Source organism: Diceros bicornis, chromosome 37 (assembly GCF_020826845.1).
Source record: "Diceros bicornis minor isolate mBicDic1 chromosome 37, mDicBic1.mat.cur, whole genome shotgun sequence".
NCBI lineage: Eukaryota > Metazoa > Chordata > Mammalia > Perissodactyla > Rhinocerotidae > Diceros > Diceros bicornis.
The window spans coordinates 28,336,589-28,364,463 of record NC_080776.1 but is presented as its reverse complement, the minus strand read 5'-3'; the positions used below and the strand labels follow the sequence as shown (position 1 = coordinate 28,364,463).

The window sequence follows — 27,875 nt, the reverse complement described above, 5'->3', positions numbered from 1 at the left end:
CCACAAGAGTTGTCTCGGCAGTTGTCATGCTTCCACACTCTCTCTCTTCAGACATGCCAGGCATGTCAGAGTTTCTCACTGGGGGATGTTGCTACAGGTCTGTATTCTTATTGGAAAGAGCCACCATAATTTGTTCTGGTGAATTAGTGGTTCCAAAAGTGTTGTTCCTGAAGTTTCCAAGAGCACATGTGACATCAGTTCAAGTTGCAGAGTGCCAAGTGGAAGGAGCGCATTGGAAGGTCAGCTTTTGTCTGATCAAATGTCTAATTATGGAGGCCAAAAAAAAAGATGGCTTCTAAATAGACTAAGATGAGACCAGTTCCCGTGTTCACCTGTCGGTCTTCTGGGACAGCTGAGGGGCAGGGAAAGGGGCACAGGCCGGGGGTCAGGACACCTTGATGTGGCACGCCCCTTAGTGGCTGTGGGCCAAGTGTCTGTCATCCACTGGTGGGGACACTGCCCAGCTCACAGGCCTCTGAGGACTAAGGTGGCAGGTCACAGCCTCTGCAGGAGCACTTGGCCTATGGCAGGACCTCAGGCATTTGCTGAATCTTTGGAAGGTTAAAACTAAGGTGTTTTGTATTTGTTTTGTTCTGCTCAGATTACCCGAAAATTCAGGCTGAATTCTGAAGGCAAACTTGAACAGACAGTCTCCATGGCAACCACTACCCAGCCCATGACTCAGCATCTTCACATTACCTACAAGAAGGTGACGCCGTGACCCAGAGTAGAGCATCCTCTCAGGCGGGGCCTGGCACGTGCGCGTGACACTTTGGCTTCTCAGCAGACGCCCGCAGCAGGTGTGCGTGTGACCGCAGGTCTCCGTGGGTGCAAGAGTGTTGCCAGTGTTCCTGTAATGGCATAGAAAAACCAAATAAAAGGCCTTTATTTTTATGGCTGAGCATTTTGGATATTATCACTCGTGTAGACTGTGCATTTCTTTCATCTGCTGGTGACTGTTTTCCAGAGTCTTTTCCCTAAAAAATTAAGAAGGGTGACTCTCTTTTTCTCGTTCTCTTTTTCTTCCTGCAGTTTTGACAAGATCTAAACTATTGATAGATCTTCAGTAAAGTAGCCCATAATCTGAAGACAAGGAGGAGACAGAAAGAGTTGCGGTTATTTTCTCGGTATTTTCAAAGAGCCCTGGAGTCTCAGGACCCCACTTCCATGGACAGAGGGCGTTCCCAAGGCGAGAGGATGGTTGTGAATTTAGCATCACTGTGTAAAGTTTATTTTATTACACTCATATAATATTACTTTGATTTGTTTGTGTACTGTGAAAGTTTCCAGACATACGCTAGCCCCTCCTGCCTGTCGCCAGCTTTAATGCTTACCAGCATTTCCTCATACCAATGGTTCATCTATTCTGCCCCCTTCTTTTGATGGAGTATTTTAAGCAAATTCCAGACATAATGTTATTTACCCCTAAATGCTTCGATATGCACGTAAAAACAAAACAAGGCCTTCTTCTTTTTCTTAACACACCACCATATCAGAAGCCACAGCAGGAACAGAGAGGTTCTGTGCAAGGAGGTGGGGTTGCCGGTCCCTAGGAGCTCAGAGGAGGGACAGGGCTGGTGCTGAGCCCTCAGAGGAGCAGTGCCAGTGCGTAAGGAAGTCGGCTGGTACCCCAGGTGCCCAGGGAGCATGGGGAGGCCGGTGCTGGGCATGCCGTGGAGGAAATCGGGTATGGGAGAGACTCAAGGTACAATTCGTCTGGAAGCAAACTCCCTTCCAGCTGTGAACCTGTGAAGCCAGACAAGTTATGTGCTTCCAAAATACAATGGTGGGGGGCCAGCCTGCTGGCATAGTGGTTAAGTTCACGCGCTCCACTTCAGCGGCCCAGGGTTTGCAGGTTCAGATCCTGGGCGCAGACCTACACACCGCTCATCAAGCCATGCTGTGCTGGGGTCCCACGTACAAAATAGAGGAGGATTGGCACGGATGTCAGCTCAGGGCCAATCTTCCTCACCAAAAAAACAAAAACAAAGTACAGTGGTGGGACAGAAATGGGATGGACATTCCCATTCCAAAAGAAAGTAAAAAGAAAGGAGTGACAGGTCCTGAGCAAGTCCAAAACCTTAAGCCTCCAGAATAATCTTCTTTGGCTCAACGTCTGCCCTCCAGGCCCACTGGGGTGAAGGTCCTGCCTTCCAGACACATGGGGCAGTGGTCCTGCCCCCACAGCATTGCTGAGCACAGCCCACACTGCAGTTCTCATGGGCCAGAGTCATGTGCCTCTTACTGAACGACGTTCATTTTGCCCATCGCACAGAAAGCCAATCACTGAAATGATGAGTTTGCAGCAGAGAAAGGGTTTATTCATAAGGCAGGCAAGCAAGGAGACAGGAAAACAAATCTCAAATCCACCTCCCCAAAAATGCGGACTAGGGATATTGATGGGGTTGGGAGTAAGGTGGTCTGAAGGGTGGGGATAGATGATTGGAGGCAAAGAAGAGTGAGGTAATTGATGATCAGCACAGACATAGTCAAACTTCATTCCTCTTCATAGGATGCATGTTCACAAAATGGTGGGGCAGGCATGATCTGGGGATGGAGTGTTTTGCTCCCTGATGTCAGGAGTTCAGCAATTGGGCACCCTTGAAGGCCCAGTTGGTGGGTTCGTGGTCTCAACCAGCCTGAACTGGCAGGGAGTCAACTCCTAATCACTCAAAAACAGCTCAAACACCCATTACCATGGTGACCCAGGCACCAGGAAGATGTTATCTATAGGAACCTAGTGGGAGTTAGACAGTATATTGCCTAAGCAGCATAGTTAACAATGGGTGGGAGAACAACTAAAAGCTATAATTAATAATTGCAAAAAAAAGCTTTAGTTACTAACTACTTAGTCAATGGCTAACTGTTCACTGGTTTCATCTGCAGCTCTCCTGAGCTAGAATAGCACACCACTGGCTCTATCAATCTAGGGTCACCCTAGTGGGGGCTCTCTGCAGTGGCCCTACCCATGTGGGGCATGGATCTCTGCCTGGGTTGTGAGCCCAAGGCTCCAGGCCACTCCATCCTTCAAAATCTAGGTGGAGGTAGCAGAGTCCCCATGGCTCTTGCATTCGGCACACTGGCAGAGGTGGTACCTCGTGGACAACAGACATCACCAATGTTTACTGCCTGTACCCTCCAGAGGGGCAGCCACCTCTGCCTGTGGCACAAGAATGCTGGGAGCAGAGCCTCGAAATCGAAATCGGTCTGCTCCACAGGCTCTTATACTCTGGGCCTATGATGGCAGGGGCACCCCCATGATCTCTGTAATGGCTTTGGGATCATTCTTCCATTGTCTTCGACAATAGGCCCTAGCTTCTGTTTAGATGGCTGACTAATCTCCCATTGTCTTGACAAATGGCTCCTAGTTTAGTTGAGATGGGCTGTCAATACTAATCTCCTTATCAAATTTGGCCACATACTTTGTATTCTCTCTGAACAAACTTTCGCATTACTTTCAATATGGATAGGCTGAGAATTTTCCAAAATTTTAAGGTCTGCTTCCTTTCTGATTAACAATTCCACCTTTAAATCATTTCTCTCTTCTTGCATGTTACTGTAAGTATTCAAAAGAAACCAAGCCGCTCCTTCCACACTTTACTTTGCTTAGAAATTTCCTCAGCCAAATATCCGATTTCATCACTCACAAGTTCTACCTTCCACAAAACTAGGACACGAACACTGAATTTAGCCAAGTTCTCTGCCCCTTTATAACAAAGATTACCTTTCTTCTGGTTTCCTAGAACCTGATCCTCATTTCCATCCGAGTTCTCATCAGGATGGCCTTTACTGTCCATGTTTCTGTTACCGAACCAGGTTCGTTTTTGCCCCTTGCCCTGAAAGCTAAACACCAAGACAACGAGATTGCAGCAGAGAGGGGGTTTTAATCACAAGGCAGCCAAGTGAGGAAGTGGGAGAACGAGTCTCAAATCTGCCTTCCCCAAAAATGGGGGCTCAAGGATATTTATGGGGTAGGGGTCAAGGTGGTCTGAAATGTGGAGCTAGATGATTGGAGGTAAGGAGAGGTGAGGTAATTGATGATCTGTGCAAGTGTAGTCAGACTTCACGCCTCTTCACAGGACAAATGTTCACAAAATGGTGGCATTAGCATGACCTGAGGGTGGAGTTTTCAGCCTCTTGACATCAAAAGGTCACTTACCGGACATCTGCAAGGGCCCATTTGATGGATTAGTGGTCTCAACCGGCCTGAACTGGACAAGGGGGTCCTACTTCCTGAAAAACAGCTCAAACACCCATTACCATGGTGACCCAGGCTCCGGGAGATGTCATCTGTAGCAACCTAGTGGGAGTCAGACAGCGTGTTGCCTAAGCAGCACAGTTAACAATGGGCGGGGGAACACCTAAAAGCTACAATCAGTAATAGCAAAAAGGAAAACAACTTTAGTTGCTAGCTACCTAATCATCAATGGCTAACTGTTTGCCAGTTTGATTTCTACCAACATTCTATTCAGGACTACTTAGGTATTCTCTAAGAAGGCTGAGTCCTCTTCTCTTTCTGGGCTCTCACCAGAATCTCCCTTTCGGTCCCTTCATGGCAATGTGGGCTTTTTCTAGCAGGCACCTCAAAACTCTTCCAAACTCTAAGTTCCAAAGCCGCTTCCACATTTTTAGGTGTCTGTTACAGCAGCACCCCCACTTTTTGTGTGTGTGTGTGTGAGAGGAAGACCGGCCCTGAGCTAACATATATTGCCAATCCTCCTCCTTTTTTTCCCTTTTTCTCCCCAAAGCCCCAGTAGATAGTTGTATGTCATAGCTGCACATCCTTCTAGTTGCTGTATGTGGGATGCCGCCTCAGCATGGCCCGACAAGTGGTGTGTCCGCGCGCGCCCGGGATCCGAACCCGGGCCGCCAGTAGCGGAATGCGAGCACTTAACCGCTAAGCCACGGGGCCGGCACCTGCACCACCACTTCTCAGTAACAATTTTCTGACTTAGTTCAGAAATAAGTCAGAAACTTATTTCTGTAACAAAAATACCATAAATGAGGTGGGAGGGGCTTATAAACCACAGAAATTTATTTCTCACAGTCCTGGAGGCTACAAGCCCAAGATTAGGCTGCTGGCCGATTTATTCTGGTGAGAGCTCACTTCCTCACAGATGGCCATCTCCGCTGTAACCTCATATGGCAGAAGGAATGAGCTGGCTCTCTGGGGCCTCTGTTACAAGGGCACTAATCCCAACAATGAGGGCAGTGCTGTCACGTCCTAATCACATTCAAAGGCCGCACCTCATACCATCACTTCAGGGGTTAGGATTTCAACATATGAATTTGGGGGAAAACAAAGATTCCGACTACAGCATCAGGGAACCTGGACGCTGAGTTCAGAGCTGTCAGCTGCTAGAGCGATGCTGAAAGAAGCTGGGAGCATCAAGGAAGTCCCACTCCCCCTCCTGCATCCCAGGCTCCTCCTCCCTGCTCGAAGCCAGGAGGGGGTCTGGGAGGGCAGCCCCCAGAGCAGGGCATGGAAGGTTCAGCTCGGAGCTGCGAGATGAGGAGCAAATAACTGACAAGGTCATCTGGTCGTCTCCCCCTCCCCCTGACATTTAGCTCCTGGGAAGCTGGTCACTAATCCTGGAAGGCGTCCCCCGTCTGGATTCTGGATTCACCTGGGTTCCTTGTAGCGTCTGACTTGTTCCTCCATGCCCTCTAATTCCTCTAGTCTGGAAGTTGGATCGAAAGTTCTGACCGGATACACACTTCCTAAGGGGGGCCCAGGCCGTCCTGTCCCCACACACCAGGAGCCTCACTATGTCTGCTTGTCTCACTCTCCTGATGCTAAATGAATAGGCTCAGATGGTGACCACCTGGGCCCTTTAGTCTCAGGTTCCCATCAGCCTTTCACTGGAATGTTTTGTCCCCCGTGGGTGACCGTCACCTGAACCAGCTCCTCCACCAGAGTTGTGGATTGGTTTTCTGACTCTACTGTCCCTCCTGCATTCAGTGGCTGGAATTCTCTCCCAAGAACTTCCCTCCATCCATTAGGCTGTTGGGTTACCCTGAATTAAGTTCATACCTGGAAGCCAGCATAAAAGCTTAATTCTGTCTCTTGAATTGTCAGTTGTCAGAGTAAGAATGTCCTGGAACCTCGGCGGTGGCCGGTGGGTTGAGCTATTTCTCCCACCACCACCCCTCCTCCTCCTGCTCCTGTTAGGAACCCAGAACTTTGTGAATATTTGAGGCGATTCTAGGCAAGTGCAGTCTTGTTCTTCGACAGACAGGAGGTGCTCAAATGATCCCAGAGTTGGCCAGAGAAGCCCTCAATCCCTTGATGCCCTCCATGCTTGGCGCCACAATCCTCTCCCCCGTCTCCTGCCCCAGAGCCCGGCTCCCTTTAGTGGGGGTGGGAACCTGAGACCACAGTCGGCACTGGTATGCTCGGCATGCCGGCTGCTCTGCTTCCAGGCCTTTCCCCGGCAGAACCAGAACGTGGGTTTATCATTTCCTCATTGATTTTCACTGAACTGTGTGACGTTACCTTGCAGAGATCATGGCCCTCCACCCTGCTTTAGGGGGGATATATGCATTTTTTAAGGAAAAAAAATTATGTGTCTACACTGTTCCCAATTCAAAATTTAAGATTATAAAATTTTTCACTTAAATTCTTTGATTTTTATCTCTTTTAACACGAAAATCTTGGTTCTCTACATTATTTGCCATGTCCTACAGGATGCAAGTAATTATTTTGGAATAATAATACTGTTCGTAACAATAGGACTACTGATTGAGGTTTGGGTTTTTTGCTCGTTTTTACACCTTTCTCATTGAAGATATAAAGTTAAAATATATTATAATTGGAATAACTGATTGCTCTGGGTGCTTATGTCACCCACTTGATGTACAAGCTCATTTGTTTAATTTCTACAAATTGACTGTTCTCAAGTTACCTTTGTCTCCATGACTTTATTGTCAAAAGTGTAAGATCAGGTACATTTTACTCCACACAGGTGTATATAGCACAGATAGGCGACCAACCCACAGGTGACCCAGCAGATCCCCTAATGCTGGGCATTCGTGATGTCTCCATTCTTTTCAATAATCAAAGAACGTCACAAGGAACAACCTGTGTACCTATCATTTCGGTTTTTGCCAGCGTATCTTTGGGACAGATTTCTAGAAGTTGTAAAGTCGTAAATGTCCCAAAGGTAAATGTGTGTATGACTTGTCCCGTCCCCACAGGGACCGTGCCATTCTGCATCCCCACAGCGTCATGTGAGGTGGCTGCCCCCACCCACAACAGAGGCTGTGGGCAAACTTGGACTTGGGCCAACCTAACAGGTGAGAAGTGGGATCTTGGGGTAGTTTGGGTTTGCATTTCTTTTATTTTTTGTCTTTTCCTTCTTGATTTCTGGAGCTGATGAGCTCTTTTGAATTAGGAATATTAATCCTAATATTCCTAATTTTCAATTACAATTTTTTTATTACACTAAAATGCACTCTTATAAAGTTCACCATTTTAACCATTTTAAAGTGTATTAAAAAAATAAAGTGTTCACTCTAACGGCATTTAGTACATTCACAATGATGCGCAACCATGACCTCTCTTTACTTCCAGAACGGCTTTCTCACACCAAAAGGAAACCTCATCCCCATTAAGCAGTCACCATTCCCCCTGCCCCCAGCCCTCCCTGACAACCACTAGTCTGTATTCTATCTCAAGTTACAAATATTTTTGAAAACATTAAATGTTATAGTTTTTTCTAGTACATATTTTGTCTCTTATTGTTCCTAGATTTTAAATCATATTTAGGGATGTTTTGCCCACACTCCACTTACAAAAAAATCACCCATTTTTTCTAGTACTTGTCTCATTTTTCATACTTAGCTCTTTGAGCCATTTGGAATTTGTCTGGGTGATAGTGTGACATACAGGTCCAAGTTAGTCTTTTTCCAAGTGGTTGGTCTGTTGACAAGCATCCTCTCCCCACTGGTATAAGCTGCTGCCTTCATCACACACTTGTTTTGTAGGCCCTGGGGTCTGGCTGCCCTGTGTCCCTGGGCCTGTGGGTCTGCATCTGGCCAGCTGCCTCACAGGTCAGTGACAGAGACTCGGCAGAGGGATGGTTCAGCAGCAGGCAGGCCTCGTCCCTCCTCATTTTTTTTTTAAGGATTTTCCTGGCTATTTCTGCTTTTTAAAAATTTTCCTCTCATCATTAGCTTGTTTAGATCCAAGAAAAAAAAACACCATTGTGTTATTTTTATAAGAATTACATTAAATTTATAAATGTACTTCTGGAGAACTGTCTTCTCCACGAGCTGGGTTTCCTCTCCAGGAACACAGTGTTTCCTTCTGTGTTCATGCACCTGGCTGTCTCCAAGGTACATTGAAAGTTTCCTCACATTGGGCTTCACATTTCTCGCTTGGTTTATGCCGAGGAATTTACCTGTGGCTGTTGGAAATGTGGCGTCTGTTCCACTATATCTTCTAACTCAATGTATATAGACGACTGATCTGTTACTTTAAATCCTGCTGCTTCTCTCGATTCTCTTAGTGTTTGTAACGTGACTTTGGTACACTGAACACACGGAAGGATCTGATCCCAGGAGCGGATGACAGGAGGTGGGGCAGGAGCAGCCTCGGGCAACATCCATCTCCATCGGCTTCCCCTTCCTCCCTTCCTTCTTCCCACCTGCCCGTCACCGGGCACCTGGCCAGACTTCGCACTGCCACACTGTGGGTGAGGGTGTACCGGCAGGCGGGGCTTCCAGGAGGCAAGGGGCCTTCAGAGGCAGCACTCCCGGGAGGAAGCCGGGGAGAGCAGTCTCACGGGGTGATGGGGGGTGAGGTGAGGACGGGCTTCACCTCGTGTACAGTGGCCTCGTCCTTCAGGACTCTCACTTCCTCGGAGGCTGGATGAGAGGGCAGGGCTGGAAGACCTCAGCAGTGGTCTGGCTCAACCCTGCATGGTACAGAAAGGGAAATTGAGGCTGAGAGGCTGGTCACAGCTCTCCAGCACTGTGTGCCTCTGGCCTGAGCTGGAGTCAGACAGGCTTGGGGAGGAGAATGTCCCTGTGTTAGAAGGCAGGGTGTGGGTCCTGCCCAGGACCCCGCCCTGCAGTGGATGGACAGGAGCTGGGCCTCTGAGCGGAGGGGGAAGCCATCAGTAAGGGAAACAGGAGGCTGTTGTTAGCAACATGAAAGGGTGAGAACGACCGGGACAGACTGGGAGCTGTGGAGAGCCGGGCTGCTGAGCAACCTGCCACTTGTTCCTGGTGTGTCCGTGCACGTGATGGTGTGAGTGCACATGCACACGTGAGTGTACACGTCACTGTGCACGCCCAAATGTGTGCACGCCTGTGATGTATGTGTGAGCTCCCTGTCGTGGCTCAATGAGGGAAGACATTGGGATCGTTCTGCGCTTCATGCTCTATCACCCTGGATTCACCTGCCTCCTGTCGCATCCCTGGGCAGTCCCACGAGGATGGCACAAGGACAGCAGGTGGGTCACTTCTGTTGCCATGAAACTTTATTGGACTCGAACACACACACCATCCCTCTTGTTCGTGGACTCTGCCATTCACAGGCAGGTGTGCCAGCCTGGAGCCCACGCCCCGGGCCCTGCCACTCAAGGACCCTGCCACAGGTACACAAGGACCCTGCCACAGGTGGGGGACACAGTCTCCCTCCAGAAATGGATTAAGCAACCAGCACATGAGCCTTATGCTCTGTTTGCAGGGTCAGAAGACCCCACACTCCTCAGCCGTGGCCAGGCCAGAGTCACCTTCAGACCGAATGTGCAGGGCCCACTGCCCACGAGGACTGAGGCCAGCTCGTGTCCTGCCATGGTCCCCTTCATGGATGGGACCCAGCGTCATGAGAGCTTGGTGTCCCAGCTCCCTTCCCTTGGGGCCTGGGAGGTGACCCTGACTTTCTGGCTCCAGAAAGAAAAGGGATGAGAAGAGGTTCCAGAAGAAGGGGCACAGTGGGGAAGGGCCACAGGTCAGCCCCGAAGCCCAGCTCCAGGCCCAGGGAAGCCCCTCTGCTCCTCCTTCCAGAAGGCCTGGGTCTGCGGAGGGGCCTCAGGGCAGGGCCTCCAGCTTCGAGGCAGGGCTCCAAGAGTCTTCCCAGCACGGACGGGGAGGAGGGCGATGCTTTCGGGGGCCAAGCACCTCCTGGGTCAGAAGGCTGGGCTATGGCCTCTGCTCAAGCTGGTGGCTCATCTCTCTGGCAACAGCACGAAGAAGGCAGCCTTCAGGAAGCGGCCGAAGCTGTAGAATGCGGCCACGAGCCAATGGGAGCGGAAGCCAGGGTCTGTGCTGACTACACACTTGAGGACGTCGGTCTGAGAGGGAAGAGGGGACAGTTAGAGAGCAGAGCTGGGAGAGGGCCAGGCCCCCAGCGCCTTGCACTGGATGTCAGCTGAGTCTCTTGAGGGAATGCATGAGGCCATTTAGGGAAAGTCTGTGGTCCGGTCTGGACTGAAGGCTCCACATGGGCCCAGCCCCAACCCTGAGGATTCAGAGAGGGAGAAGGGAAGGGAGGTGCTCACGGTGGGAGAGCAGGCAGCTGGGGCCAGGCTAGCAGATGGGACACTGCCGAGCAGGACAGAGCCTGCTGTGCCCCCAACACCAGAATTGCACCAATGTCCCCAGCTCGGCCACCTGCCTGCTGCCCGCAGGGGCTACAAACACCTGAGCATCCTGCTGTGGGGTGCTGTGGAGGCTGGGTACCAGGAGGGACAGATCCAGCTTCAGAATCTCCCTTGGAACAGGAGCAGGAACTGAGCTTTCCAGAGCCCAGTGAATGGCCACTCCTTATTTCCTTATTTCTTTCTATTCCTGCTAAGAAATGAAATCCATTCCCCACAGTCTGACCTTTGGCCATGGTGTCAGTCAGTGTCCTGGCCGCCCCAGCCAGGATCCACGGAGAGGAAGGCAGGAGGGGACACAGGCCTCAAGGTCTCTGTGCTCAGGGATGCCCACAGCCGCGTGAGTCATTCTGGAAGAACACCATCCCTGCCCCCACCCAGTGCCACCTTCAGAGGAGACCGAAGCCCCAGCCACTTGACCACTTGACCTCGACCCTTGGCTCTAACCACAGCTCCGTCACCCGTGGCCAGTGCACTTCACGCACCCCTTGCTCACCACCCATTTTACAGAGAAGGAAACAGATCTCCTATGGGTGGGGCCAGCCCCCTATGTCCAGGGCCCAGCAGCTCCCAAGGTTGGGGGCATGGAGACAGTGGTGGGGTAGGACTTTGACACCCACCCCTGCCTCATCCTGGCCCCAGAACCTGGCAGGGAGAGGGCAGGACAAGAGTGTTCTGAGCAGTGTTGGGATTTTCTCTCCGAGGGGGCTGAATTCTGCCTCTCCCAGGCCAAGGGGCCCGGGGCCATGGGCCACGTTCTGCCACGCAGAGGCTCTGGCGCAGCAGGTCTTTAGCACTGGAGCTGCGAGATCGGGGTCGGCACTTGCAGGGAGCAGGGGAGGGGTCAGCACTGGAGCTGGCAGCAGGAGCAGCCCTGGGTCTGGCAGCCCCAGCCCTCGCCCCCTCCTCCCGGTGTCCTCGCTTCTCCGCTCCTCCAACCCCTAGCACCGCGCCCCCCTTCCCAGCACCCCTGCACCCTGCACCCCCAGGTCCCCCCTCACCCATCCGCCACGCCTCCGCAGCCAGGTCGCCAGGGTCTTGCGTACAAACTCCCCAAGGCAGTCGACGAGAGCATGGACCATGGCGGGCTGGGCCTGCCGCACACAGTCCACGGCCAGGCCCGCGGCCACCAAGTATAGGGACACCACCTTGCCCCATGTGATGCCTGCGGGGAGAGACGGATGCTGGTCAGAAGGCCGCCAGGACCTCGGCTCGAGTCCAGACCTCAGGGTCATGCGAAGGGGCTGAGCCTCTCTGAGCTGCTCCCCCTGACATTCTGCTGATGACTGGGGTCGGCACCCAGGGTGCCAGGCCCTCCCCACAGCTCCCCAACTGGATAAGGTGCCTAGCCAGCTGACCACCTGATGCAACCCCGGGCTTGTCTGTTCCCCTGAACAGCCCTGCAAGGGCAGCAGGACCTTGGCCATATAAAGAAGCTGGCGCCCACAGGAGGGACGACCTTCCCCGGACCACTAAGCTACTGAGAGGTAGAACTGAGATGGAGCCCACCTGGGAGGAAAAGACAGATGGATGACAACCCAGGGAAGAACACTTGCCAGTTATACGATGTAAGTTTCCTTACTATAAAAACAGATTTTATAAATCAATGAGAAAAAAAGAAACCTTTCAAAAGACACATGAGCATAGAACACAATCAGCTGATTCATGAAAGAAAAAAGACAACACACTAGACATATGAAACATGCTTGCCCTCACTAATAATCAAAGAAAGGTAAATTAAAACAAGGCGTGGATTGTAATCCATCAGATTAAAAACTTAAATGGCGATGGGAGGATCCAGGTCGCTCTGCAGCCCTGTAACTGATGGGCAAGACAGCTGGAGAGCACCTGGCAGTTTCTGGGAAGCACAGAGCCTGCACGCCCAGCAGCGAGGGTCCTTGTCGGCAATCGCCCGAGGAAGCGGCGTGTGCGGGGACCGAGTGTGCCCTTCAATCCACCTTCACACAGCAGAACAATTGCTATAAAAACGTAAGCCAGCTCAAAGAAGCCCTTGTCCAGGAACATCCACAGCAGCCCTGTTCGCAATCGCCAAAAGGTGGAAACGACAAAACCTCCATCAACTGTGAATGGAAAAACAAAACGTGGTCCACACAGACACTGGAACGTTAATCAGCCAAGAAAAGGAAGGAAGCACGGAGGCACGCTACAACATACATGAACCTCAAAAACACGATGCTCAGGGAAAGAAGCCAGACTCAAAAGGCCACCTAGAGTGTGAGAGTCCATTTTTACGAAATGTCCAGAATAGGCAAATCCACGGAGACAGAAAGCAGATCAGTGGTTGCAGCTCTGGGGGAGGGGAATGGGGAGTGACAGCTTCATGGGCACGGGGCATTCTAGGGTGATGATAAGCTTAGAGAGGTGGTGGTGGCACAGCATTGTGAATGCACTAAATGCCACTGAACTGTACACTTTAAAATGGTTAATTGTGTGTTACATGAATTTCACCTCAATAGAAAGAAATTTTTAAAACTCCATAGATCAGACCATGTCTCTCCCCTGCTTAAACCCTATTACTGTTACTTCGCATCTCTTTCAAAATAAATCCAAGTCTGAAATCCCATGGGAGCTGGCCCCCCGCCCCTCTCAGACCTGTTCCTGCCACCCTGGCCTCGCTCATGCTATTCCAGCCTTATTGCTGCATGCAGCACACTCCCAGCCCCCAGGGCTCTGCTCAAGGTCCCCCCTCCAAGTGCCACCCAGGCCATCAGGGCATCAGGTCCTGGGGACAGTGCCCTCACGCCATGCTCCCCATTTACTGCTGCTCACGGGGTGCCAGCCCTGGCAACGGGCTCTGTTCTCCTAACAGCTGTGGCCTTGGCCTCCCCAGGCCCGGCACCCAGCAGGTACTCAACACTGCCAGAGGGCAGGTGAAAGGCCACCGCAGGAGGGTGGCCACGAGGAGCGAGACGTCTGGACTGGCCAGGGGATGAGCACCACAGTCCGTGGTGCCGCGCGGGCAGAGGTGCGCACTGTCTCCTGAGTTCCATGTGATAGCCACGTTTTCAAGTCTGCGGAGAAAAGCAGCGATCTGGAAGGTGCCAGCAGGGGTGGTCTCCAGGGGCTAGTCCTCGGTAGGTCCTGTTTCCTTTGAGCTGTTCTGTGTTTTATTTTTTTCGTAGATATAATCTCATTACCATAAATTCATTCCTTTAAAGTGTGATATTCAGTGTTTTTAGCACAGTCACAAAGTTGTACAACCATCACCACTATTGAATTCCAGAACATTTTCATCCCCCCAGAAAGAAACCCATGAGCAGTCAGCCCCTCTCCCCCAGCACCTGGCAACCACTAATCTACTTTCTGTCTCTGTGGATTTGCCTCTTCTGGACATGTCATACGAATGGAATCACACACTCTGTTCCACTTTGCGTCTGACTCCCTTCACTCAGCACGTCTTCAAGGCTCATCCACGCTGTAGCATGTGTCAGCATTTACTTCCTTTTTATGGCTGAAGAACATTCTGCTGTGTGGATGGACCAGTTTGCTCATCTATTCATCAGGTGATGGACATTTGGGGTGTTCGCACCTTTCTGGCTGTTAGGAATAATGCTGCTCTGAACATCCGTGTGCAGGTCCACATGTGTGGACACATGTTTTCATTTCTCGTGGATAGATACCCAGGAGTGGAACTGCTGGGTCATGTGGTAACTCCACTGGAGCTAAACCATCAAAGAACTGACAGCTTTCCAAAGCAGCTGCTCCATTTTTCATGCCACCAGCGGTTTATGAGGCTGCCAATTCTTCACATCCTTGCCAACACTCGCAGCTACTGCGAGACCTTCTGATTGTCGCCATCCTAGCGGGGATGAGGCGGTATCTCACTGAGGTTTGGATGTGCGTTTCCCTGGTGACTGAGGATGACATCTTTTCATGGGCTGACTGGCCATCTGTACATCTTTCTTGGAGAAAAGTCTATTCAGATCCTTTGTCCATTTTTAAACTGGGTTATCTTTTCAGTAGCAATTTCTGAGTTCTTTACCTTCTGTATTTTTGGTGGTAAAATATTTTGCTCTTGTAATATGAAGAAAAAAATGAAAACTCCTGCCAACTTTTAATTGGGGTGGGAAAAATTAGTTTTCCAATTGAAGGGAACTGAGAAGCCCCAAGTGCAAATTCAGCCAAGAGCAGCAGCAGTTGCCTCTGCTTTCGAGGGGTGCTCGGCCACTTGGAGAGGCCACCACGGAGCCCTGCCCTGCAGGATGCGGGCTGCCCACATCACTAGCCATAACTTCAACCACAGCCAGAGCCAGAGAAGGCAAGGCCAGGCAGGGCCTGCACCCCACGGGGGGCCTGCTACTAGGAAGAGGGGCAGGAAGGTCCAGCCTGAGGGTCAGTGTGTGCAAGGCCTGGCAGCATGGGAGGGGCCATGGGCAGAGAGGGCCAAGGGCTGGCAAGCACCTGATGGCTGAGGCTTGCCCTGGGATGAAAGGGTTCAAGGACCCTGAGGGCTGGGATGGACGAGGGGTGTAAGGGAGACCTGGAGCAGCAAGCAGGAGGGTTGAGGGGCAGCCACCCAGTGGCTGCGGGGGATGATCTGAGAGCCGGTTAGCAGCAGAAGGGGGCAGACCTGCAACCCCATCCATGCTCCATGGAGCCCTGCTGCTGTTCCCTTATCAGGTGGCTCTGAGGATCAGGGAGGTTGAGAAACCAGTTGCAGGTCTCACAGCCTGGGAGGCGACGGCTGCCCCAGAGCGCCACAGGGGCAAGTGCAGGTGTGGAGGCTGCCACAAGAAAGGGGCAGGAGCCGGCGCAGCACAAGCCTGCCGGCACTGGGTGGGGTGGGGTGCTTGAACACGGAGGGCTATGTTCTGCTCCAGTTTCAAACAAAAATCACAAGATTTAAACTGAACTCTCTAAAAGTGAACTAAGCTGCTGTGCCCTGTGCCCAGTCTTCAGGTGCTGCCACCTTCCTCCCTGCCCTCCCCCGTCCTTCCCCTGTTCCTCTCCCTGCCGGGCCCAGCTCATCCTCCCAGAACCCACAGCCTTGCTGGGCACCTCTCAGGCCTGTCCCTGCGCTGAGGACGGCTGGGCAGGCAGGGGTGGGGTGCTCTCTCCTGGCCCCCCATCCTCTGTCCCCTGCCCACACACTCACCACCACCCAAGGGCCCAGCCCCCACCTCCCCGCTCAGTCCCAGCCACCAGGAGGCCAGAGCTGTGTTCTCAGAGATGAACCTTCCTTTTAAAACCAGCCCTCGGCTCGTAAACCAGCCGCCTGACGCCAGAGACAGACACGGTGGCCACCCACCCAGCCACCCACGCGCCGGCGTCAGGCCCGGGACGCAGAAGCCCAGGGAGGGTCAAGGGTGGTCGTCAGCCCGGGATACCAGCCAGGCCCTGCTGCTTCCTTCCTGGGCCCCACCCACTGCCTCCTCTACCAGGCGCCTGCCAGGGGCACCCGCAAGGGTTGCCCGCCACACCCCCCAGACTCCCCCAGGACCCAGGTCAGGACTATTAGAACACTCTGGAGGAGCCTGCCCCTCCCACCAGCCCACCCAGGCACCTCCCTTGCGACGTCCTAGCCGTGGTGACTTCTGCCTGGGAGGTCAGCGCTGACCCAGTGTCCGCCCTGGAGGAGGCGGATTCTGTAGCCTGGCAGGTCCCGTGGCCCTGGTGGTCCCATGTCCCCACCGCACAGGCCACAACTGAGGGAGGCCCTGCTCTGCCTCTGGTTGTCCGGCCTGCCCACCAGGGGTCGGAGGAGCCTCCTTGGGAAAGGACGCTCGCTGGAGGTCAACGCGGTCACCCCAGGGGCCAGGGTCGCAGGGCTGGAGGCCTGCCTCTGATGGGCGGCGGTCCCTCCACTGGGCCTCCTTTTCTCCGCTGAGTGGGCGAGGGCTGCGTTTTCAGGCAGTGGGGACTGTGGCTCCCGGGCACCCTCTGCCCTAAAGCCCTGCTCTGCTGCTGTCCCAACCACCCTACAGGTGAGGAAACTGAAGCCGGAGAGACAAAGGGTGTGCCGAGGTCACACAGCTGGTCAGCGACAGACGCAGACCCGCCTCACAGACAAGGGGACATGAGGCCTCCCTGCTGCCTGCAGCCTCTCCTCCTGCAGCAGACCGTCTTCCAGAAAGCCCTGGGGGAAGGTGGCCCTCCCCACACTCAGACGCCACAGCCACTCACACCCCCACTGCAGCTCGCACACAGCCTCCGGAATACCCTGGCTCCGGGGCCCCCAAGCTTCCCCTCCCTGAGGGCTGGGACTGGCCAGCCATTCATCACAGGGTCCCCGGCCCAGAGCAGTGCCCAGAGGGTGCTGAGGAAGCATCTGCAGGGCTTGCTGACGAGGAGGTGATGCATGGGGCTGGCGCTTCGGTCACCTGCAGGCAGCCCCTGCACACAGGGACGAGACGAACTCACAGAGCGTGGGGCGCTAGGACAGGACACAAGGTCACAGGCAGGGAGATGAGGTCTTTGGACAGAAGGGAGCCCAGCAGAGATCCAAGGACGGGATGTGGGGACAGAAGAGGGTTGGGGAGATGAGTCCTGTGGCCTCCCATGAGCCTGGAGGCAGGTATGCAGACAGGAGGCAGCAGGAGCTGAACTGGGGTGAGGGCACGGTGGGGGGTTGGGGGGGGAACAGCAGGAGCAGCAGATGTCACCTGCTCCCAGGGCACAGATGGAGGCACCGGGACATTCACAGATGAGTGTGGGCCGGCCAGGTGAGACAGGTGCGTCGCTATTCTCCAAAGACGCCCCAGCGAGCCACTCCACACTTTTGCATCCCTCTCCTCAATGTGGGGCTGCCCCGTGACTCGCCTTTGACCAACAAAATTCGGCAGAGTGACACCATGACTTCTGAGGCCACGTCATAACAGCCTGGAAGCGCCCACCAAGGCTGCTTGGGACGCTCCCCCTTGAGACCTGGTGCCACTCTGTTAGAAGACCAAGCGACACAGGCCAAGCAAAGGACACGTGTGGGACAGCCTGGCACTGCTCCAGCCAACAGCCAGCACCAACTGGCAGCCCGGGACACACAGCCCAGCCAGGACTTCAGATCACTGCAGCCCCAGCTAATGCCCAACCAGAACCACGTGAGCGGCCCCGTGGCAGCTGCCCAGTGGGCCTGTTGTCCTCAGAACCGGGGGAGGCACCATATAGCACTGTCTGAGTTGCAGTTCTGGGCTGGTCTGTGACGCAGTGGGAAGGCGGCTCCCGGACCAGTGGGGGCTATTCCGCCACAGGCCCACCAGGTGCTGCAGCACCTGCCCTGATCCACAGACCCTGGGCCACGCCGGCACTGTGTGGGCATCCTGGGGGGATGCACAGGCCTACCTGCAGAGAAGATCTGGGCCGACACGGCCAGGAAGGCGTCGGTCACCACGGTCTCAGACTGCAGGGAGATGTTCAGCTGGCGCGCCACGTTGCGGTAGATGCTGGGCCGGATCAGCTCCAGCTCATCCCCTGTGCCGTCACATAGTGGGTCAGAGATGGTCCACACCTGCCTGGCCCCAACCCCACTGTCACACGGGCCTGGGACCAGCCCACTCCTCATCCCTGTGGCCACAGCTGGCTCAGGGACCCTGTCCCTCACTGACCCAGACTCTGACTCTCACAACCTATCAGATGGGGGACAAGGAGATGAGGGAGATGCGATGGGCACCCCAGACCTGCCTCTGCAGCCCACTCCTTCTGAGAAGCCAGCCATCCCCCCACCCCCCAACCCCAGGGCCAAGCTGGCTGGGCCGGTGGGGCGGGAATCCCAGGGAGGAGCGTGGGCCATGCCTGATCGGTGACTCATGGCCCACAGTGAGCTGCCCAGGCGGCAGGCAGACCGGGCAGGCAGCCAGAGCCCAACATGGGCAGGGACTTCACTGGCAACCCCACATAGGTGGGAGGCTTAGAGGGAGGTCCTTGCTCAGGCCCCAGAACTGCTCGCTGAACCAAGAAGCTGAGCCATTGCCCGCGGCTGCCAGCACAGCCCAGGCTCAAACCGGGGCCCCTGGTGCCAAGAGGGTGTGTCTGGATGGGGTGGCCACACTCAGCAGAGGAAATGCCCTCTCAACGGCCCTGCCTGCCGCGTGTGCTCGCTGGGGTGCCCCTGGCAGCGATGTGTCAGGAATTCTACACAGCCCTCGGACTGGGTGTCCCCCAGCCCAGACACTTCTCTAGCCAAAGCCAACAGGGAAATGCTGCCGACTGGACGGTCCCGGCCGATAAGGGCGCCCGCGTCATCCCTGGGGCCAGCTGCTCTCCATCTAATTAATTAAGATCTGGAACTGGAGCAGAACTGAGACAAGGCCGGCACAGCGATGGGGGGAGGTTGATGCGTGGAAATTCCTGGGACTGGCCTGGCCGTTCCCACACACAGAGCTCAGGGGCTGCTGGGGACTGGGCCCCAGAGGCTGACCACGGGGACGCGACCCGGGCTTCTTCCTGTTGGCCACTGCCCCAGGAGCTGGGCGTCTGTGCTGAGGAGGGGCTGGGGGCAGGGAGACAGCGCCAGGCCGTGGAGGGGCTCATGCTGAGGGCACTGCTCTTGTTCAGGGCAGTGAATGGGACATAAACAAGAACACTGTGGTGTCCCAACCATCTCCCTCTGGGGCCCCCTTAGCCATCTGGCAGGGGCTGAGCCCCAGGGACTAGACATGGCAGGGACAGACACTGGAGAGGGGCCTTGAAGGCCCTGCTCCTGAGAGGGCCGGTGCCAGGCGCTTGGCTCACCCCTGCTCCCCGAGCCCAGGCCCGAAGCATCTGGGGCTCTCAGGGTGGGCCGCTGAGGACTGAGGGGACAGAAGCTGGCCTGGTCAGATTAGCAGAGCCCAAAGCAGGGCTATTCAGACAAGTTTAAATATAGGGACTCCAGGCCGAGGGAGAAGCAGCCCCAAGATTCTGCTCACAGACAAGGAGACGGAGGCTGAGGTCGACAGGGTGCAGAGCAGGCCAGGACAGAGGCAGGACTTCCTCCTGGCCCTCCAGGGGTCTGCGGGGCTCTCAGGAGCCCAAGGAACCATCTTTTCCAGGGCCCTCTAGAATGCTCCCCCCAGTGTTGTCCCCACAGCCCAGCTGGAAGAAACGGCGATGGGCGGCTGACCTCTCGGGAGTCCAGGCGCTCCGGACCCCTGGCTCATGGCTCAAATCCCACTTGCTCTCCACACCTACAAACCTCTCCCCTCCCCCAAGGCCCAGGTGGGATACTGCCCTTGCAGTATCCTGTGCAGTCCTGTGCACTGGCCGCTGGAATCTGTGTGTCTCCTCCCCACTACACACTCCTGGGCAGACCAGGTACACAGAGCCCTACTCCCAGGGTCCACACAAAACAGGGACAAGCAGACACCGGGGTCAGCCTGAAAAGAGGCAGGGTGTTCCCTTTAAGGGGTGCTACCCCCAACCCCAGATCCCGGGCCAGCTTCTCCCCACACTCTGCCTGGAGAGCCACCTGGTCAGGCAGCCATCTCTGCTGCCACCCCCTCCCCAGGTGCCCACTCTTGGCACCCAACAACGGTTTATGGATGAGCAACTCAGTCCCTGTGGTGAGGACTGACTGAGTCAGCTGGGTTAGTCCCTCCCTCTCTGGGGTCCAGACTTCGGAGAACATGGAGACAGTTATTGGGCTGTGTGTGACCCCAGAAACAGTACCCCCAGGTGTCTACACAGGACTAGCTCTCCAGGTGGGATTTTGGCTACCCAGCTGGTTTTGGCTCTCTGGGAGCACCAAATTTCCGCAGGGAGCCTAGGAGGCCTCCAAATCAATAGGAAAGAGCAGTGGATGGCAGGATTTCAGTCAGTAACTGCAAAGACCTATTTTCCAAAGCAAACATAGGGACACGTGGTGCGACAAAGGATTTTTGTGCCCAGCTGAGTACAAGGGTCACTCTGGAAGTTTAGCCACCATAACATTCTTCCCAAAGCGTTCTATCCTTTAGATACGCTAGAATGTCTGAAATCCGGGCTTAGCAGGCATCTCCCGGGAGGTCTGTGCGCAGGGCAGCCTGAGGGGGTAAAGGGAGGAGCATGGAGGAATAGGGCGAGCTTCGGCCTGGGTGTGCCTGCCCAAGCCAGCCCCGTCTCTGCCCGAGGGAGACTGAGGCCCAGCAGCGGGAAGCTGCTGGCCCGATCAAACGGCAGGCGGGCGAGTGCGGGGACAGCTGTACCCCGAGGCACAGACGGTCCCGCCCCGCCGACCAGCTCAGGGCGGGTAGCCTGGGGACCCCGCCCGCCAGGGCCCCACTCACCCAGGCGCAGCAGCACCGCGCACACCTCGGCCAGGCGGCCGCCGGGGGCAGGGGCGGCGCGCTCGGGCGCGCTCCAGGCGAGGCCGGCGCGCAGCAGACGCGCATGCACGAACTCCCGGCCGAGCGCCTTGGCCTGGGCCACCAGCTCCTTGTCGGTGGGCGAGCGATCAAAGGCGTCCATGATCTCGGCGGCGAAGACCGAGGAGCGCCGCAGCACCTCCATGGCGGGGACGCGGGCGGGGGGCGCCGCACCTGCGGGCAGACAGCGCTCAGCCTGGCCTGCCCCGCCGTCCCAGCCTGGCTGGCGGAGGGGGAGGCCGGGCCCGCGAGGAGGGCGGGCTGCGGGGCGTGGGAAGGGGCGCGGCGGGCACTCCGATCGCATCCGCGCGCCGGGCCGGGGCGCACGGGAGGCCGGGCTGGGCGCGGCTCTGGGGAAGGGCTGCGGCCAGCTGCGGGTAACCCTTCGCTTTTGTGCCCCAAATTTTAAAAACACGGTGTCACATTCTTTCAGATTCCGAATTCAATCACAAAGATCCCTGCGGCTGCCAGGGATAGGAAGGACCGCGGGGAAATAGCGATTTGCTCGCGCTCGAAGACGAGTGCGCGGGCGTTGGAGGCGCGGGCGAGGGGCATGGCCCAAACTGCCTGAACCAGCGACAGACAGGACCCCGGCCCCGCGCCCCGAGGCCACCCACCTCCACGCCGCGCCGTCCTCGGTGTTTGTTCCCGGCGTCGCCGTTCAAATGGCGCGGCCACCCGGGGATGCGACGCCGCTCCCGCCCTGCTCACCTCTCCCGCCGCATGTCGCGGGCGCGGAGGCCGTGGAGGGTTTCAGGCTTCAGGATCTGCTCGCCGCCGTCTCCGCCGATCTCGATCCTTCCATTTAAACCGGCGCGGACGCGCGCCCCGCCCCGGCGCCCGCCCCGTCCACGCGTGAGCCGGGTTGGAGCGCGCAGCGCGCGGGGCCTCCAGTTCTTTCGGGGGCTCCGGCGGCGTCGTCGGGGGCGAGGGGAGCGCGGGGCGCACAGCGCGAGTCTCCGCCGGCGAGAGGCGAGGCTGGGGCTTCGCCTTCTAAGGAAAAGGCAACCCCCGGGGGCGGAGCCGCGGCCGGAGCTTCCCCACCGCCTCCCGCTTAAGGAGGACCGAGCGAGTTCCTGGTGTGCACTCAGGAAGGGCCGCCGGGCAGGAGCTGTCTCCGCATGGCCCAGCGATTACGAGCTAGCTCTGGCACCAGCCGCCTGGGTTCACACCCGGCTCCATTTTCTTATTGATACGTAGAGGTTCTTTATTCTGGATACGTGTGCCTGGTCTGACACATGGCTTTGTATTGTATTGAAGACACTGTAAACATCTTCTGCCGCTCTGGTTTGCTTTGCTTTTAATGAACGGGAGTTCTCAATGAAGTCCAATTTATCAAGCTTTTCTCCTATGGTTAGTGTTTTTTCATTAGGATATTCTGTTTTCTTTTTTGTTTTAGCCTTCATATTTGGGTCTATGATGGATCACAAATTAATTCTTGTGAATGATGTGGTAGGGGGTCAGAGCTCCTTTTTTCTTTATGGATATCCAGTTGACCCAGCATCATTTATTGAAAAGACCATCATTTTTTCTGCTGAATAAGAGAAGAGTCCCCATCATAAATCAAGTGACTGTATATGTGAGGATGTGGTCTGAAGTCTTTTCTATTGCACTGGTCGATTTCTCTGTCCTTGAACCAACATTACACAGTTCAAACAACAGGATTAACCAACTTACCCAATTCATGTATATATGACACTTCACCCATGTTTTTTCCATGTGCACAAAGGATGCTAATCAAAACAGACAATTTCCTGGGCCATAAAGTCTCAACAAATTTCAAAAGATTGAAATCTTACAAGTTGACCTCTCTGAATTAAATTAGAACTCAGTAACAGGAAAACTGCTAGAAAACCTCTAGGTGCTTGGAAATGAAACTTCATACTTCTAAATAATCAATGAGTCAAATAGTAAATCTCAAGGGAAGCTGTAAAATATTTTGAAGTGAAAATATGATGTATCAGATGCCGAGGGGTGCAGGTAAAGCAGTGCTTAGAGGACAACTTATAGCTTTAGAGGAAAGGTTGAAAACTAATGCTCTAAGCTCCAACTCAAGAAGCTAGAAAAAGAACAACAAATTAAACCCAAAGGTGAAAGAAAATAACAAAAATAAGAACATAAATTAATGAAACGAAGCAAAAATTAGAGGAAATCAACAAAGCCAAAGATTGGTTCTTTTAAGAGATTAATAGAATTGATTAACCTCTGGAAATATTGGGTAAGGAAATTCAAAACACAGATTACAGTATCAGGAATGAAAAAGATGACATCACTACAGATACTACAAACGTTAAAAGGATAATAAGAAGATAGTATGAACAACTTTATGACAGTTATTTTGAAATTTAAATGAAATGCAATTTACCAAAACTGACACTAGAAGAAATAGAAAATCTGGATTGTCTTATACCAATTATATAAATTTAATCCATAATTTAAAGTCTTGAGCCAGCCCTGATGGCCTAGTGGTTAAAGTTTGGCATGCTCTGCTTCAGTGGCCTGGGTTTGGTTCCTAGTCACAGACCCACACCACTCATCTATCAGTAACCATGCTGTGGCAGCCGCTCACATAGAAGAACCAGAAGGATTTACAACCAGGATGTACAACCACGTACTGGGGCATTGGGGAGGAAAAAAAGAAAAAAGAGGAAGATTGGCAACAGATGTTAGCTCAGGGCAAATCTTCCCTAGCAAAAGAAAAAAAAAAAGTCTTCCCACAAAGAAAACTCTAGGTTCATATGGTTTCATTGAGGAATTCTTCTAAACAGTTGAAGAAATATCACCAACCTTACGCAAACCTGTCCAGAGAATAGAAAATGAGGGAACATTTCACAACTCATTTTATGAGGCCAACATAATGTTGATACCAAACCTGTCGAGAACATTACAAGAAGCTGGGAAAGCTATGGAACCTCCATCTGCCTTGGCTTCCCCACCTGTAGAATAGAGAGAAAAACAATACCTGCTTCCTGTGGTTGTTGAGAGGACTGAATTAGTGAATCCGTGTAAAAAGTTGCTTGTCATGTGGTAAGTACTCAGTAATTGCTAGCTGTTTTTTTCAGAAAAGCTATAGAGCTCTAAAATGTGAGTGCGCATTTTAAAGGACTCTTTCACGCGGAGTCTGAAGCACCAGGACAGAGTCTGCTCCTGGTGCTGAGCTTTGGGATTCCCTGTATTTTATAGACGAAAGTATGGAAGCTCAGAATGGAAAAGGGACTTGCCCAAGGAGTTGCTGCAGGACTGGGTGTAGCTAGACCGCGAACTTTGGAGTCTGACCCCAGGGACCCTGGAATGTACCTCTGGCAGGGAAAGAACCTATGCCTGCAGACGGGAGACTGGGGTGCTTACTCTGGCTACCTTCCCACCGTGTGGCCTCAGGCAACTTCCTGTCCCACTCACAGCCTCAGTTTCCTCCTGTACACAATGGGATGCTGCTCTCTGCTTCCTGTCTCCTGGGGAGCGTGGATGGGTGTGGAAAGACTTCATGTGCCCTGACATGGGAGTGAGCAATCACTGGGCATTACTGATAGACACATATGTTTAGCACAGACCCTTTAGTCCAGGAGCTGCCATGCCTGGATCCAGCCATGCCTGAAACCAGTGGACCTCTCCTAGACATTTTAGATCAGATCAAAGCCATGTCTCAGGATATTCAGTACAGAATATTGATAGCAGTGAGGAACTGGAAGTAACCCAAGTGTTTTTCAAGAGGGGAGGTTAAACCAATCGGGAGTACCCAGACCACAAACCCTTATCCAGACCCTCAAAATCCCCAGTCATGCTGGGGTCAGCTAAGGTCTTCCTGTCCCTTAAGGCCTGGAGGAGGCTGGCCTGATCCACCCAGTCCCAGCCTCCAAGTCCCCAAGAGTGCTTTGACATTCCTTCACTCACCCTCGGCCCTGAATTTCTGCCTCTGTAGAATTTTTGCTCTGCACACTTGTCTTGCATCTGACCCCTCTGTCTGCCCTGGTGATGACCCAGTTAGAACTCGGTCCCTGGTTGGCGAGGAGCCTTCCAAGTGCCAACACCAGCCAAACTGGAATGAACATGGGGAGATTTGTTGATTCCTGTGACTAAAACCTCCAGGGAGAAGTCCACTGATTTCAGGTATGGCTGGATCTAGGAGTCTGTCTTTCCATCTGTGGTCTGTCTGTGCACCTTCATGATGGCTTCACTCTCAGGCAGGCTGCCCCTGAGTGACTGCAGAATAATGCCTGCTGCTCTCTGTCTACACTCCACAAATTCAGCCTTTCCAGTGGGAAAAAAAAGCCAGTCTTTCTAGGTAGCTCCTGGGGTTGCCCTGGGGCTAGTAGCTTCTGACATGGGCCCACCTCTGCACCAGCTGTGGCTGGAGGAGTGGAAGGTGCCAAGTTGTCAGGCCTGGTCACATACCTGGCCCTGGATGGGGTGCAGGGGCCTGTCAGTGCCACCAAACAGCATGGACGAGGGTGGGACTCATGAGCCCCTGTGGAAGATGACCAGGAGAAGAAGCCTGGATTTCCATAAAAAAACTGCTGGAGGCTGTTGTGTGGGTCACAATTTGGGACGCAGAGGGATCCATCACCCCGTGATCCCAGATTCAGAAGGTGAGTGGCAATACCTACCTCAGACATGGATGGGGTCCCTGTCTGGTCCCCCTACAGCCATGCAGGGGGACAGGCACATGCAGGGTGGTGTCCCTTCCCTCAGAGCAAATGCCCAGGCCCCTGGAACGCCCTGTCTGCACCTCCAGAGCCTGCGCCGGCCTCTTCCTAAGCCCAGCTCAGGAGGGGCTGAGTGGCCAGTGTCTGCAGGGGCATGGACAGGCATGGATGGTCGTGGACAGGTGTGGACAGATGTGGATGGTCGTGGACAGGTGTGGACAGATGTGGATGGTCGTGGACAGGTGTGGATGGGTGTGGATGGGGCTGGACGAAGCTGGACATGTGGGGCTCACGTGAGGCCTCTGGCGTGCAGGGCTTTCTGTGGTGGGGAGGAGACTTCCTGGCAGGAGTCTGGCCTTCCGGACGGCCCTGTCCATGATGGAGCCTCTTGTCAAGGGTGAGGCCTGCACGGTTCACAGAGCAGTTGCCGAGTTCCTCCTGTTTGCAGGCCGGGAACGCAATGCCCGCTGTCCAGGGACCCACGTGTGAGGTGGGCCTTCACCACAGCCTCTTCATTCTTCTTTCAAAATATATCCTGAGAGAGCCAGCTCTGCCTTCTTTGCTGCTAGCACCCCAGTCCAGGCCACCACCCCTCTCCTGTATGGCCTCCCCGCCCCCAACCTTTCCAGTCTACCCTGTGTGTGGGGAAAGAGTTTCCTTTCAAAAACAACCAGATACATCAGTGCCCAGCCCCCGCCCATGGTTTGACCCTCAGAGTGAAACCAGAGCCCTTCCCCCACTTCCATGGCCTCCTCTCCCCACCCTCCTCCTTGCTCTCGGGGCTCCAGCCATGTGCCTCCTTGCAGATCCTGGAAGACCCCAGCACTCTTGTGCCTCAGGGACTTTGCTCTTGCTATTCTTTCATCCCTGGATCTTCACAGCTCTGCTCTGTCATTTCCTCAGAGAGGTCCCCTCCTGCCCCTTGCCTCTCCCCGACCCCCACTAAAAGTTCCCTGCTCCCACATCCTCTCTGTGGTCCCCACAGGGGTAGCTGAGGACAAGGTGGGCCAGGAGGACACGAGGTGGAGCCCCCAGAGGTATGACACAGTCTGCTCCTCACACACCCCAGGTCTGCCCTCTCAGAAGTCCCAAGCATCGCTGACAGTGGAGATCTCATTCCATGTTATTTTATGTCTATTCTACCAGGCACAGCACCCTCTTCCCTCTGGGCAGATGTCCACCTCGGGGCTCCCCTCCTCCTTCCCGGGTTTTCAGCAGGAGTGGCACTTCCCCTAGACCCCGGGGCGAGGGCTGTCTGTGCTGAGCACCCGAGTGGACTGAGCCAAGAGCGGGGCCTACTGCGACTTTGGCCCCCATCCCTTTCCGTGGGTCCCCCAAGTCACGTGCTTTTGGGGGAATGGGTTTATCCTAAACCCCAAGTTCCTCTGGCCCATTTTCCCTTGAGGTCTGGGATGTTTACCTGGCCATTAGCAATCAGTAGCAATAGGACGCCTCTGGCAGTAAGTAACCTCAAACCAGCCCTCAAACCACTCTGACAGGAAGGGAATTATGCTGTCAACCTACTGGAAGGAGGTCAGAAGCCTCAGGAAAAGACAGAAGAGGGGAAATGGCCTCCCCAGGCACCAGCCCCTCTGCAGGGGGTTGGGGACGGAGCCGCTTTACCAAATGTGGCTGGTGGAAGCTGGAGCAGCGAGGGAGACAGAGGATCCTGACCCAAAATTTATAGCGTCCTTGAACCCTGGAGACATTTAAAGAGTGCCAGAAGCAGAAGCTAATAAAGTGACCAAGTGGACATCAGTCTGCAAACCCTGGCGGCTTGGCCTAGACCCTTGGATGAGGTCATTGCCCCCCTGCCAGATTGGAATGCCCCAGGAGGGAATCTCCGAGGTGATGTGCAGGGTCTGCAGTGGGCTGGCTCCCTGAGCGGGGATGGAGGGTCTCCCCTCTGGTGCTCCCCCCCACCCTACCCCAGGGATAGCGGGGACAGGACTGTGTGTAGCCCATGCAGGTAAGAGCTGCACCTGGACTCCCCCTGCTGTTCCAGGTCTGGGGCGGGTCCCACAGGCGCTGCTGTGGGGCAGGTGACCCTCACTGCCGCCTCAGGAGAGCTGTGTGGGGCAGACACTGGGGGACAGAGGCTCCTGGGGGGCACTCCACTCCTGAAAGCTTCCTGGGTGGGTGTCCCTTACCCGCTCTTCCATTGATACAGTGATCCTCCAGTAATAGGAGATGGTCAGAAGGGGTTAGGGTGACAGAGGTGGCACCTCAAAGCTTTCGAGGGCCAAGGCCTGGGGGCTGTCGGCAGGCCCCACTTGCCTAGACCACTTCCTGGGCGGCCTCTCCCTGTTTATTTTTCACCAGACCTCATTCTTCTCTTGAGGGATCAGAGC

General features: G+C 54.4%; 2 protein-coding genes across 5 annotated transcripts in view; one reads left to right on the top strand and one right to left on the bottom strand.

Moving 5' to 3' along the window:
- Positions 1–916, top strand: part of THAP4 (THAP domain containing 4) — a 42,979-nt gene extending 42,063 nt beyond the window's left edge. The window contains 1 exon segment of the mRNA XM_058533383.1: positions 602–916. Coding sequence (XP_058389366.1) covers positions 602–721 — 120 coding nt within the window. The 3' untranslated portion in view covers positions 722–916.
- Positions 917–8,849: 7,933 nt separating this feature from the next.
- BOK (BCL2 family apoptosis regulator BOK) lies at positions 8,850–21,842 on the bottom strand. Of its 4 annotated transcripts, XM_058533386.1 has the most exons (5): positions 21,593–21,841; positions 20,804–21,055; positions 17,904–18,032; positions 11,609–11,772; positions 8,850–10,301 (listed from the first exon to the last, which is right to left on the bottom strand). In XM_058533386.1, exons 2-5 carry the CDS (start codon positions 21,024–21,026, stop codon positions 10,176–10,178), a joined length of 642 nt encoding a protein of 213 aa, XP_058389369.1. In that variant the 5' UTR covers positions 21,027–21,055; positions 21,593–21,841; the 3' UTR covers positions 8,850–10,175. The 4 variants fall into 4 exon arrangements, with proteins under 4 accessions (XP_058389369.1, XP_058389368.1, XP_058389367.1 ...); XM_058533385.1 differs by lacking the exons at positions 8,850–10,301; positions 11,609–11,772 and adding an exon at positions 11,779–12,688 and having other exon boundaries at positions 21,499–21,842; XM_058533384.1 differs by lacking the exons at positions 8,850–10,301; positions 11,609–11,772 and adding an exon at positions 11,779–12,688 and having other exon boundaries at positions 21,593–21,842.
- Positions 21,843–27,875: the final 6,033 nt, after the last annotated feature.

Coding starts and splice junctions, on each gene's coding strand:
- BOK (XM_058533385.1), bottom strand. CDS start 21,026: ATGGAGGTGCTGCGGCGCTCCTCGGTCTTCGCCGCCGAGATCATGGAC. Junction 18,033..20,803: donor CGCGGTGCTGCTGCGCCTGG/GTGAGTGGGGCC, acceptor GTGACGGCACAG/GGGATGAGCTGGAGCTGATC. Junction 12,689..17,903: donor GGCCCAGATCTTCTCTGCAG/GTAGGCCTGTGC, acceptor TTCCATTCACAG/TTGATGGAGGTTTTGTCGTT.